Source organism: Excalfactoria chinensis, chromosome Z (assembly GCF_039878825.1).
Source record: "Excalfactoria chinensis isolate bCotChi1 chromosome Z, bCotChi1.hap2, whole genome shotgun sequence".
NCBI lineage: Eukaryota > Metazoa > Chordata > Aves > Galliformes > Phasianidae > Excalfactoria > Excalfactoria chinensis.
In genome coordinates, this window is record NC_092857.1 from 59,004,111 (window position 1) to 59,017,508 (window position 13,398).

General features: G+C 43.3%; 1 protein-coding gene across 4 annotated transcripts in view; it reads right to left on the bottom strand.

The window, feature by feature from the left end:
* MCTP1 (multiple C2 and transmembrane domain containing 1) overlaps positions 1–10,085 on the bottom strand; it is a 246,706-nt gene extending 236,621 nt beyond the window's left edge. For 2 of the 4 annotated variants that reach the window (XM_072359050.1, XM_072359049.1), the window contains exon 1: positions 9,377–10,085. In XM_072359050.1, the coding sequence (XP_072215151.1) occupies positions 9,377–9,982 (606 nt within the window). In that variant the 5' untranslated portion in view covers positions 9,983–10,085. The remainder of the gene's footprint in view (positions 1–9,376) is intronic. The other 2 variants (XM_072359052.1, XM_072359051.1) reach the window with 2 other exon arrangements.
* Positions 10,086–13,398: the final 3,313 nt, after the last annotated feature.

Sequence of the window (13,398 nt, forward strand, 5' to 3'; positions counted from 1 at the left end):
AACACTGCTACAAATAAGTACTAAGTTAATGTTTGCCTGAGGAACAGCAGGACAGAGCACCAGGACCATATTACACAGCTGTGCTTAATATCTGGCTTCTGAACACCTGAAATTACTTAACAAGGCTTGTAATAATAAATGCCAGCCTTTAAGGGGTGGCTTTGAAAAGCTCTCTTTGTATGAATTTATTATTTTGGAAATAATGTTTTCTACATGGACAGCTCTGAAAATACTGCCATCTATTTTTCTACCCTGGCCCACTACCATCAGAAGGGGATGCTGGCTGTATGGCAGTAGAGGTTAAACCATCACATTCATATCCCGCTACACGTTGTTGCCATGTGACAGATGGAAGCAGAGGCATAGTCTGACAGAATGGTGCCTGACATGGAAGTAGAGATGAAGCAAAGTTGTGCCACTGAATTCCTCCATGTGGAAACAATGGCACTCACTGACATTCACTAACACTTGCTGAACATTTATGGAAACCAAATAGCGGAGTGAGCACAGTGAGGCAGTGGGTGGTGCATTTAAGCAGCAACAGCAGTGGGTCACCTCTGCTGGTGCATATTCCAAGAAGCACAGCACACAGACTCCTGTTCATTGCTGGCAAAAATGCATAGTTAATTCTGGTGACTGTATTATAAAAGCATGTTTTGTTGGTGAGAATTTGCTCTATGAAATAAGGTTGTTGTGCTCTTCATAATTGTTGTTGTTTCCATAGAAGTAAATTGGAGGCATTACTTTTGGAACAACCTGCAGAGCACTCTATACTCACTGGAAGGGATCAGAATTTTCTCAAAATTCCCCACTTAGGTTAAATTAGAAAGCAATGAAAATGATTATTTGGAACCAAAATAATGCTGTACTTTGCACACTGAGATACTGAAGGGGGGGTGGGGAGGAGGCAGAGAGGGGGAAGGAGGAAAAAAAAAAAAAAAAAGTATAATGGAAAAAGTAGAAAGCAGCATAATTCATTATACCCAAAACATTTCTTTTTCTACCACACTAGGATTTTAAGGATGATTTTTCATTTTTTAGTCTTAACTAAAATGAGGAATTATCTGTAAACAGGGCACTTGCTCAGTTTTTCCTCATTATGCAACTGAGAAACGCTATCTGTCTAAGTGGTCTATGGTACATAGGTTAGGTAACACTTCAACTTTCTAAAGCTGAGTAACCCATTTCCAGAATATGAAAACAAACCTAAAACACTTCCACCTAACATGTCACTTAGAATCCTGCATGCGATACGCTGTATGCCCTACCGCTGCTGCTGCCTCATAGCCAGCACATCCCCTCCATGCACAGCCACACAGCCACGCATATGCTGCTAGCCTGAAAGCCAAGCAAGAAAAACTTCCGATGCTCAAACAGAAAAAAAAAAAGAAAAAGAAAGAAAAAGAAACCACATGCACAAACAAACCCAACATAAACAAAAATGACCAAACTAGATACATGTTTAAAAGGAAAAAGCTTTCATTCCAACATCTCCAATGCAGAGACTATTAGATTGTTTCCATTGTCACTTGGCACTAATTCGCATAAATGATTGCAACATAAATCTTAGCACTGCAAATGTATATCACCCTGCATGCTGAACTACATTTCTTAGTTGAATCTTAGATACAAATCTTATAAACATGACAAAGATTAAAGCTCCCAATTCTTGTACATCAGTGAGGTTTTTAGTGGGTTTTGTTGTTGTTGTTTGTTTTAAATGCAGCACACAAAGGCTACACTTTGCACATGCATTTATTCCTTCACATTTATTCCTGGATACTAGCTGATGGCAGTACTGTTATTAGCATGAAAATACAGTATAAAGCTGAACTGCAAAAGCCAATTCTTATTGCACTGACATTCAAGCTGTTTTTATATTAATAATATATCAATGACAATATGCCAGAAAAAAATCAAAACACCACCATGCTCAAAAGTTTAAAAAGCAATTACAAATGTAACAGAACAGTCTGTACAAAAGTGGGCAACAAGCCTTTAGTGGCAAGGGCATCTGGACATTCTTAAAATGAAGGCCAAAGCCACATTTTTCACCTTCAACTAAGAGAGTTAAATAATTTCTACTTTTCACCAAGCATCCTAGAACTTCATGCTCACTGCTGAGTGGGAAGTTTCATTTGGTAATCATTCCCTTTCTAGCAAATACAACAGGAACTCTGTACTTGTTTTCTCCAGCTAGAAGGAATTTGGATCCTGCTCTCCAGGAACATGGAACTATCTGCCAGATAGAATCAAAGGAAATTCTCAAGGCAACTCTTTAGCATACTTTGGAGGTTTGGGGATTATGAAGATCCCTGAGACCCAGGAAGACAACTGTGCTTTACAGATGGAGCACAAAGGCTTTTTTTGTTTGTTTGTTTTTCTTTTGCACAGAAGCTGCAGAAATCCTGTTCAAACTGGGTGTGAATTAGTTTCTAGAAAAGTTCTCAATGTCTATGCCATGTTCTGCCAACAGATACAGAGCTAGCTCAGACTGGAAATGCATTTCAGCTGATTCCTTCATTAGTGAGATGCAGTATTAAGCAGAAAAGACTTAGAAAGAGCACCTGGCTTGCAGTCACCTACCAAGACATCAGCTACAGTTTTCCTTCTCTTACTATGCAAACTGTGGTATAAGGCAGCTTACCAGAAAGACAACTGAATACTCTACATTACTCAAAAGATGCTGATATTTCTATAAAACCAAACTTCATAAAAAATTTATCATTAGCTACAGGGCAGTCTAACTGCTGAATTAATAACAGAACTGAAGCAACAAAGAGGCATCTCATGGGTACATATGTCTACGACACAACAGATATGAAACAGAGCTGCTTGCACAAGGTGTGAACATATTACAGATATTCATTGATAACAAGGTTCAGTACAACTTAATTAGACAAGGAGCAAAAAAATGCACACATACATTTCCACAAGGTGCATTAATTTTATTTTGTTCATCAATCTTTATGGGAAAATTCATCTTTGCCTAACACAGTCACCTGCCCACAAGCACAGAAGAGTGAAGTGCTCTATCTAAACAAATATATGGGATCCCATCCATAGCCTGCCTGGTTTTCACGCTCAAGCCAAATGCATTATGTAAATAGCACTCAGCTTTTCTCTCAAAAAGCATCTAATTCTCCTGATATCACATTTCATGACTCATTTCTGAACATGATGTTTCTTGAGAAATAGTTGCAGAACTATTGCAGAGTCCAAGTGCTGCATTTCAAAAGCTGTTCGATACACAGTTTTATGAAGTGTTTTAGTGCCAGTTGTGCAAATAGGTAAACAAGTGACTGAATTCAGTTACTTTCTCTGAATGAACATTTCCTCTCTCTCTGCCCTTTTGAATAAACAGAGGAAGGCTAGAGAAAAACCACAAGGATTTAAAGAATAAGTTTGAACTTGAGTAAAGTTTGAACAACAAGACTTCATTCAGAAGTAATGAATTTTTCACAGCCAACTTCTGATCTTAATAGAAAGGAGATAACACGTAAGAGGGAAAAATAAGAAAGGTTTGATCTCAAAACAACAACAAAAAATCTACAGTAGTAACCAAGCATTACAGATGACATAAACTGAAGGAAGGAATAAATTCTGCTTACAGAGCTTTTCACTTCCCAAAAACAAAATAAAGAGGATTGTTGCAGGTACTTGAACATTTTGACAGCCCAGCAAAACAGTGCTGGTGTCCTAGCACACAAAGCCTCTTTTCTATTGGAAGCAGAAAACACATCCAGAGCTTATCCTATCCTATGTCATCATCTGTCAACACAGTCCACCATTCATGGCACATAATTTATTAACGGGGGAAAAAAAAATAAAATCAATAATTCAAACATTTTTTCTCTGCTACATTTCTAAAATAAAATAAAATAAAATAAAAATTAAAAAAGGCTTAGTTCTGGAGAGACAGACTATTTGCCTGGCTAAGGTCAGTATGAAAACAATACTTATATCTGTGAGGGAGGAGCTGGGGAGAAGAAGCAGAAAAACTGTAAGCTGATAAAAATCCACTTAAGATCAGGTGATAGAAACATCAGACACATATTACAGAACACCTCTTCTTAATGAGAAACAAAGTGGTTAAGAACTCCCCATGCTGCAATAAGGGAGAACACCACACAAAAATGAACAACATCCAAAAGTTCTGCTCCAAGCATTACAGATGCTAAGCATCAGATGCATCACAGCAAGAACTGTGTTTAAGGGAAAAAAAAAAAAAAAAGCTCCAAACACATACTCTCATTTCTAAGGATAAATTACTAAGCTATAACCAGGCTGCTGTTAGTGTAGATAACTGGCAACAAACGCAGCAATCTGGAGAAGGATTTGATTACAGAGCAATACTAATAGATTCACTATCATCTTTTAGGGAATCTGTATCAGAAATATTAAGTATCTACTACTCTCTTTTTCTCCTCTTCTGTTGGCCTTGTTTTTACATTTTTAAACAAATGGAAAATGGATTAGAGTAGTTAGGTTGAGCCATCCCAATTGTATATTTTATAAAACCAATTTAATTATTAATTAATAAAGAGTAAAGCCAATATTTTCCTCAAACACCTCCTATTTCTTCAAAGAGCCTTGGATGCAGAACTAGGTGTAATAACATTCTAAAGCAGTTGGAAAGTTTTTGTTTGAGAAAGCTGAAGCATAGGGATTGCCAGGGGAATTGAGTTTTTAAACATTTTTATTCTGTCCTTTCAAGAGTCAGAGTTGTGCTACATGGGAGACTGTTTATTTAAAATTACGGCTTTAGGGCTTACATTACAGTTACCTTCTTAAAATTCCCTAGAAGATACCAAAATCACTGAGATCTAGAATCCATAGTAAGAGATTAGATAGGAAAAGCCAAACCTTAGTCTTCAGATCAGTGAAGAGTTCTCAGCCATCTTGCCAAGGACCAGCCAGCCATCCATCAAAGTCAAAAAAATAAAGATGACACTCAGGTCTATTAATGTTTTAGCATCACATTGTGAGACAAAACAGTTAAATTAGAACTACCTACAGAGATGGAATGTGACCGACACACTGCCTGCTTTAAAACTGTTTTAGTCTTATTTTTTTAAGCTCTAAAAAAGTGCTTCTCTTTGCATCATGGAAGTAACTGAGTCTGCACATGGCAGTAACTGCTGTGTACAGTCATTATCTGTATACAACACATCAGCAGCAAGGGAAAAAATATTTTTCTGCATTTCCTGGGAAGGAGTTTAACTCTACAACTATGTTTAGGTGTTTGGCTTTTCACCCTTCACAAGTTCAACACTATTCAGTAAAGTTATGAAATGCATTAAATAAATGGAATCAGTAGAGTTTCAACACAGACATTTGAAATTCAGCTGGAGTGGTTTGTTACATGTCCTACACCAAAAGTTATTACACTGCAGCAGTCACTGGGGACTCAACATGTGTGCCTCCGGTGGCGCAGTGGTAGAATTGCTGCTTGCAACACCAGAGGCCCGGGGTTCGAATCCCCCCTGTGGCGCACGTGGCAGAAATGCTGCTCTGCTACACAGAAGGGCTCGAATCCCAGGAGTTGGACTCGATGATCTCTAAGGTCCCTTCCAACTCACACGATACTATGAACAACCTTTCTGTTGCTGTTCCTTCAGCAGAAGACTGTTGCAACTCATACTCATCTACCACCTATTTCTCCCAGCATCATAAATTTACACTGGACAGCCTTACCTTATAAGAGTGAAGGCAGGGGGGCAAAAAAAATAATAAAATAAATAAAAAGAATAAAAAAAAGAAATCTTAAATGAACTGAGAGGTAAGTGTTTCACAGGAGAAGAAATGCTAATATGCCAACTTTGAAAACTGATACAGCTCACTTTGAAAACTGCAAGGAGATCTCCAGTTAATTAAGCAGAGACTGTTCAGGATATAGTTAAATATTACTCTGTTGTGCTACCTCTTGGTTTTCATGTCAGCAATGTACACACGGCATTACCATAGGGTAAGCTGACAGATGGATGATAGTCTGAAAGAGCATGACAAACAGGCTTCAGCATCTCAAATTGCTCAAAGATAAACAGTTTACCAGAAATTAATACAAGGAGGGAACAGGGCAGTGCACAACATCCTTTGATGGGACTGGATGTCTAGTTAAACTCTGGGAGGAACAAACAGCCTCAAGAAACTGCAACTTTTTTGAAAAAAAAAAAAAAAAAAAATTAAAAAAAGAAGAAGAAGGAAGAAAAGAACTTCAGCAACAACAACTTTTTTCTCCTGTTTGTTATTTCCATGCAATTTCTATTAGGTTAGCTTGAACATTGACTCATCCGCTGCTTCTGTACATGACAGTGGCCAGATTCCCAAAAGAAAGTTTTCTCATATTGCCTAAAATTTTGCCCTTGCATTCTCAGAAGGCTTGTCCTCCAAGCATCTGTGCCAATTAGCTGCCTCCAACTCGTCTTCTTTTATATTAGCATTATCTCAGAAAAAGGTACTCCTTGGAGGTCAGAGGTGTTCAGGTTTCCTAGCGCCCTCTGCCTCCCAAAGGCTGATTCCTTTCACGTCTGAAGTGCCAATGAAGATTCTTGTGAGGCTTTATCAGTGCAGACCTTCAGTGACATCATTTGCTTTCCCTTTTATTTTGCTCTTTTGCCTTCAATGGCTGGATCAATTACTGAAATGTGACCTGGAAGATACACTAATTAGAACAAACAAGGCAAGAGTTCTGCTAGCATAACTGCACTGACCCCAGTGGCTCTATGCCAGGTATGGATTTATTCTGTACAGGCAGAAAACCAGGCATGGTATGCCACTCAGGTCTTCACTGGCCCTGCATCCTCTGCCACAGTCTGCTCAGCTTTCATCCCATCAGGCCTCCTTAGGGCTGTCCCTGCTCCTGTTTCTATTTAATAGAATCACTGCACTTCCCCTTGTTTGTTTTCAGTACACTGGTATAATGATACGTTTCTAACACACAACCTCTTGCACTGATCTATCGATCCAGCAGATCCCCTCCCAAGAGACACAAAGCTCACTCTTACACCAACTTTTTTAAAGAAATGTTTATCTATTAATGAGAGACAAACAGTCTTCTGAATACTCCCCTCTAGGTTTTTCTCACTGCCTTACCTCTCTTCTTTGCATCATGCTGGATTATACAACAGTCACTCTAACTGATTTCTGGCCCTGAAGACCCATAAATGTAGGTCTGAAGGATGCCATATTAATTAAACAAATGCATCTGTGAGCAGCAGAGCTAATGAAGCTTCCTTCCCTATGGCTACACATCCAGAGGCTGAGCCTTGCCTGCCCGCTTCTGCAGTTCCCCCCCCCCCCCCACCGTTGCTGCAGTTGCAGAAATAGGATGATACTCAGTCACACCCATGGTTATTTCCTGGTCCTAGTCAACAGTACTTATATTGTAGCAACAAGGAACCTCGGTTTCCTGCATAGTGGCTATGGTACCCATCTATCTTCAAAACAATCTGAGGGCAGCTTTAAGAAGTATGCATTCTTCCAAAGAGAACCAGATCAGGATTTACTGTTCAAATGTAGCAGTTGTTCTTTGCATAAGACTGCAAGCTTGAGTACCCATCTTCTCTTGAAGCAATGCACCAGTCAGATCCACCGCAATGGGAGATCCACCCCAGAAAGCCAGGCATGTGCTGTACTGCCAGTGTTCAGGCAAATACTGCCGTATCACTAGCTTTGTTCAAGTTGCTCCCAATTGCTTTGCCTACACCAAGAAGAACATTCCAAAATTAAATCCGCAGAGAGGTGCAACTTCCATAGCCTGTCTGTCTTCCCACTTGCTACATAACTTCTGTTCCCTTACACTCACTACAGCTCCCCAGTTTTAGCTTAAAAGCAAAACAAACTTGATTTCTAAGAGGATTTTAGCATTCCCCTCCTTCATCTTCCTCAGTATCTAGTAAGTATGTATTTGCTAAAGAAAACTATAATAATAATAATAATAATAAAATCAACAGAATAAATGTGCATGAAGTCTGAAGGAGCCTCACAGGATTTCATACTGCTTTCCCATGTGACTATGTTAAAAATATGTTCTTATAAAAAATAAATAAATAAATAGATTTGAAATACTGCCAGAATTAGAACTTGCTTTAAAATGTATTTGAGATTTGAGATTTTGCTGGAAGATGGAGAGAAGTTCTGGTACATGTTCCACACTGAGGATCGCAGCTGTTCAATTTCTGGATTACTGTGGGCATCCATTTAATTCAAGCAGGACACTTTCTTGCCTGATGGCTGACACCATAAGACACCTTAATCATACCAAACTTTATTACTACTGATTTCAACAGGCCTATAGCCAAGGAGGAGGTCTGTGGGAACCCAGCTGAACCAGGAACACAGCATAGAGGACCTGATTCAATGAATATTCTGACTTGGAAGAGACTCGTAAGGATCACTGAGTCCAGCTCCTGAAAGACATTACAGCTGGAACCCCAGCAGCAATGAAAGATGTAGCTCACTCCATGCAAACCTCTGGAGAGCACCAGATGCTGATGGAGGATATCCAGCAGAGCTTTATAATTGGAACTGCATTCCTCCTGCTGTCCTGTAGCCCAGTGAAGCTGGTGAATTAAACCAGATTTAATAACCTGAATGAGATGGTACCTCTGGAGACAAGAGGGACTGAGGATGTACAGACTGGAAATCACAGAACAGCTATTTCCAGTCAACCCTTCAGAATAAACACCACAATCCATAGCTGTAAGCTCCATCAGCATGCAAAGGACACAGCAAGCTCTATCTAATATCAGAAAGAGCAGTTTTGGTACACGGGCACAGTCCGAATAAAAGCCAGTAAGTGCTGAAATTGGCCATGGTCCTGCTCATTACAGACGACTGTTGGAAAGCTCCGTGCGGCTCTGCTGTCATTAGCAGTACTGCTTCCAAATGTTATGACTGTACCCTACTAAGAAGAAGAGTAATCCCCTCACAAGTAAATAAGAATTGGCATGTTTTGTAAACAAAAGGTCTGTTTCTTTACTGAACGGAACTGCGCTGAAAAATAAAGATAAAAAATAAAAAAATAATAAAAAAAAAAAGCAACCCACGTTTCCGTGTATATTCAGTCATCTTTAAAACACATCAGCACACACCGCGCATCGCTCGGCGACTCCAGCAGCGGGGGGTCTCGGCGGCGCGCCGCTGCCAGACACACCACGCAGCTCCGCGGAAAGTTGTGCGCCGCAGGTGCACCCGGCCCTGCCCGGCCCCTCCACCCCGGCACTCCAGGCTCGTCGCCACCGCCGCCCCCTGCCCCGCCCGGCCCGGCCCCGCGTCAGGGAGTGGCTCGGGGCCGCCCCAGGGCGCGGTGGCGGCCGCCTCCAGGGACGGGTTCGGCTCTCCCCATCCATCCGTCCCTTCTGCAGGCACTCACCGCGTCGCCGTCGGCCTCCTCCGCCCGGGGTTCCGTCCTCCGCCCGGCGGTGGGCGAGCCGTGCAGCAGCTGCTCCAGGCAGGCGGTGCTGGGCAGCGAGGAGCTCTTCTGGTGGGACAGGTGCGCCCCGGGCCGCCGCCCCTCCTTCCCGCCGCGGTGCCCCTCCTCGCCGCCGGCCTTGGGTCCCGCGGGGGGCGGCGGGGCGGCGGCGGCGGAGCCGTCGCGGCGGGCGGGAGGCGGCCCCTTGCCCTGGGGCAGCAGGTGCTCGCGCAGCCGGCGCAGGGCGAAGCCGGATTCGCCGCCCGGCTCCAGCGGCTCGGCGGCCGAGCAGCACAGGTTGGGCTGGGAGGACGAAAAGACGCGGTCCAGCACCTGCCGCCGCCGCCTGAAGCCGGCCCAGCGGGCGGCGGGCAGCGGGTCTGCCTTGCCACCGGCCGGTGGGGCGGGGGGCTCCGCAGTGCGACGATCGGCTGTCGCCCGCGCGCCGCCGCTCCGGCCCTTGCTGCCCAGCTGAAGGTTCTTCCACAGCCGGGCCTGGAAGGACACAGCCGGCTCGGGCTCGCCCGGCTTCTCTCCCACCGCTCGGGGCTCCTTGCCCGGCTCCATCCTCCTCCGGCTGCTGCTGCGGCGGCTGCGGGAGCAACAGCAGCACAGCCCGCCCGAGCCCGGCGCCTTCACTCCCGTGCGGGGCGGGCCGGAGTCGGAGCGGCGCCCGACGCCGCCGGGGGACGAGCGCGGGGCCGCGCCGCCCCCCGCAGCGCCGCGGGGTTGGCAGCGCCGGGAAAGTTTGAGGCCCCGAGAGGTCCCCGCTCCGGGATGCGGGAAAGTTAACGGAGGGGCAGCGAGCGGCTCGCCCCTATATACGCTGGGCGGCGCGGGGACGCGGCGGGAGCGGGCTCAGCCGGCCCCCTCCCCAGCGATGCTCGGGGCCGCGGGCAGACAGCCGCCAGCCCGGCGCTGTGATGCGGCATTTTCCTCTTAGCCAGTTCCGGGCAGCGGGGGAAACCGAGGCCGCGGCGGCGTTATTGAGGGTGCGGTGGAGACAGAGACAGGGATGCCCGGCCGGGGAGCGCTGGAGAGGAGGCGCGGAGAAGGACTGCAGGTGCCCTGCCAGGACGCCGCACCCAGGGGACATCCCCGGGGGTGACGCGGTGACAGCGGCCGCTGACCTTGCGGTGCGGTGCCGCGGGATGACTCGCGTTAGCAGCGCCCGTGCAACGCGGTGAGCGCTACGGAACACCTCTGAGGCTGAGCCGAAGGTGTCTGCAAGCAAAGCCGTCCTGTGGCGGCTCAGGGCACACAAGTACCGCTCGGACGGGCCGTTTCCTGCAAGTACGCAGAAAAAATAATGGGAAAAAAAAAAAAAAAAAAGAAAGAAAAAAAAAAGAAAAAAAGAAACCACCAGCAGGATGGTTTCAGGACAAACTGAAGTGAATGAATACTTCGGATTTAAGTGAGCCACACCTTTGTTTGGATTTTGGTTTTCGTTTATGTCCAAGTCATTTACATCTCCATCCTGGCTGGGGGTTAGGCAGCTACATCAGTGCTCCCAAGGAGCTGCAGCCAGGCATAGCAACATGACTTCTGCTGAGCAGACCAGGGAGAAAGTAGATGTATTCACATCATCGAGGCCCTTGGAATTCAATCTACAGTGTCTCGGAAACAGCTAAACACACCTGAAAGCAAAGATATCAGATAGCAGAACTCACGTGTGTCAAAGCCTGAAGGAAGACAGTGTGTCTCAGCTTCTGTTGTGGTATCTTTAATTCAAGGAAACATGCTGAAAGCAGGAATCGAGTACGGGGGAAGTTAAATTTGGTTCTGCATCTTTACTGAAAAGAGTGAAAATGCTCATCTGAAGCAGCACTGGAATGCATGTCTCTGCCTTCTCTTTTACTCTTTTTATTTTAACATTGTGAAACAGCTGTAAGATAAGGTGATAAATAAAGTGTGATTTCTACTAAAGGTACAAAAAAGTGAGCACTCTTATCTCTAAGGCAAAATGTATAGAAAAAAAAAGCAACAGTAAGTTCAGAATTGCTGCTTATTCGCCAAGATACTGGGGTACTCTAAGGTCAGCCTGTCTTTAAATTGTGCTTATTTTCACCAGTCATCAAACTATCTCAAAAAGAAAACATGATGGAGTTTTTTGTTTGTATAAACGTATTCACTACAGCAACCGATCTCCCATGTATAATACGGCACGGCAGTCCCTGCCTGGAAGAAGTGGACTCTGGCTGCAGTGCAGTAGGCGGCTGTTCTGCTGTCAGGGTCATAATGCATTTTTATGACCTCTGTGCTGAGCAGTCCCAAATAACTTGCAGGCAGGCCTCTTGATTCTGCTTCCACCGAACCCAGCTTCATCTTGCTCCTAACATTAACATTAAAATTATGTCACCTCATGGCAGTTTCCAAACCCTTCCAAGTCATTTCCATTTTATCCAACCAGAAAGTGGATTTGCTTGTAATGGGGAAAAAAAAATAGACAGTCAAAGTAGCTGAGGCTATTTAGCTGCAGAAGCAGTCGTTGTCCTGGGGGCAAAGTGGGTCTGGGATCAGAAGGAAGAATATGGCAGCATTGCATCAGGCAAAGTGGGATTATTCCAGCGTTAATTCAAGTCAAGTCACCCTAAACAGTTCTGCAATAAAGTGAGTCATTCTGCATGCTGAATTCTCTGAGCTATATTCATTTATTAAAATTGAATCTGAACCTGGCAGAAAGATCACAGCAAGACATCACATAGCGTTCAGATGGAAACCTCAACATTTAACAAGAATATGGTTGTAACACCCATGCAGCTGGAAATTACATGTTTTGAAATGTACAAATATTGCGTATTAACCCTGGAAGTAAAAAGGGTATCTGAAGTGTTTCTTTATGCCTTATTGCTGCGATGTTTCACAAGCTAAAACAAAACACACATGCACAAAAGAATGATCTGGTGTTTCAAACATGGAACAGCAAATTCACAGGTATTTATTTATTTTTTAATTTCTGATATATCAATTATAAATGTCAAAAATGGAACATTCCAATTGGAAAGCAATGCCCAATCTCCTCAGAGCTGTATTTGCTCTCTCTGTGTCACTATGCTCATCAGTTTGGTTAGAACTCATAAAATGAATGTACTGCTCAATGCTAAATGCTGTACTTTTTGTAAAATGTGTTTTCTAAACTCTTAAGCTGTACTTTTTGTAAAACTAAACTCTTGAACACTGACCCAAAGATCCCTATCTCTTCGTTGGTTTGGGTCAAATACAATCTCTTGGATGTTGGTTATTCCCTTAAAAAAAAAAAAAAAAAAAAAAAAAAAAAAAAAAAAAAAGTAGATTCTGATATTTATGTCATCATTGATGTGTCTCTATGTACCTGAAAACAGAGTATTGTTGAATCATAGAGTAGCCACAGGAATCATCAAGTCCAAGTCATATCACCACATTCATTCCACACATGGAAACAGTTCCCACAAAGTCCCATTCACTGCTTTCATCATTGTCTTATTTTTATTCATTTTCAAACTAAAAAACGTGCACCACAACCCCCAATTTAGGGAAGGAAGTCACTCTTGTGCTAATTGGAAAGTTGTATCTCTTCCACTGCACCAGACCAGCTTGTCCTCTCTGAGAGGACTCATACACACAGTGGTGGGCACCATGCTCTTTCTCCATATGACTAATTCCAGATACAGCATGACTATGGCAGAGAGGTTTAGGGTGCATTTCATCCCCAAATTCAGATGACTAAGCACACTTATACAACTTTGTTACTTAACTGACTCCTTTATGGTGGAGGAAAGATCTCATGAAAGTTGTTTTTCTAACCTGAGTCACTTCATTTTGAGTTCATTCGCACATACTCAGTGCTGCTACTTATTCTTCCTAATATTTCTTCGGTGAATTAATATAAATTTATATCTCATATGAGTGTAGTTTAAATGGCAAGGTTCTTGTCAATAATGCTTTTTTATTTATATATATATGTAATTAAAATTTATATTATATATACATATAATATATAGATA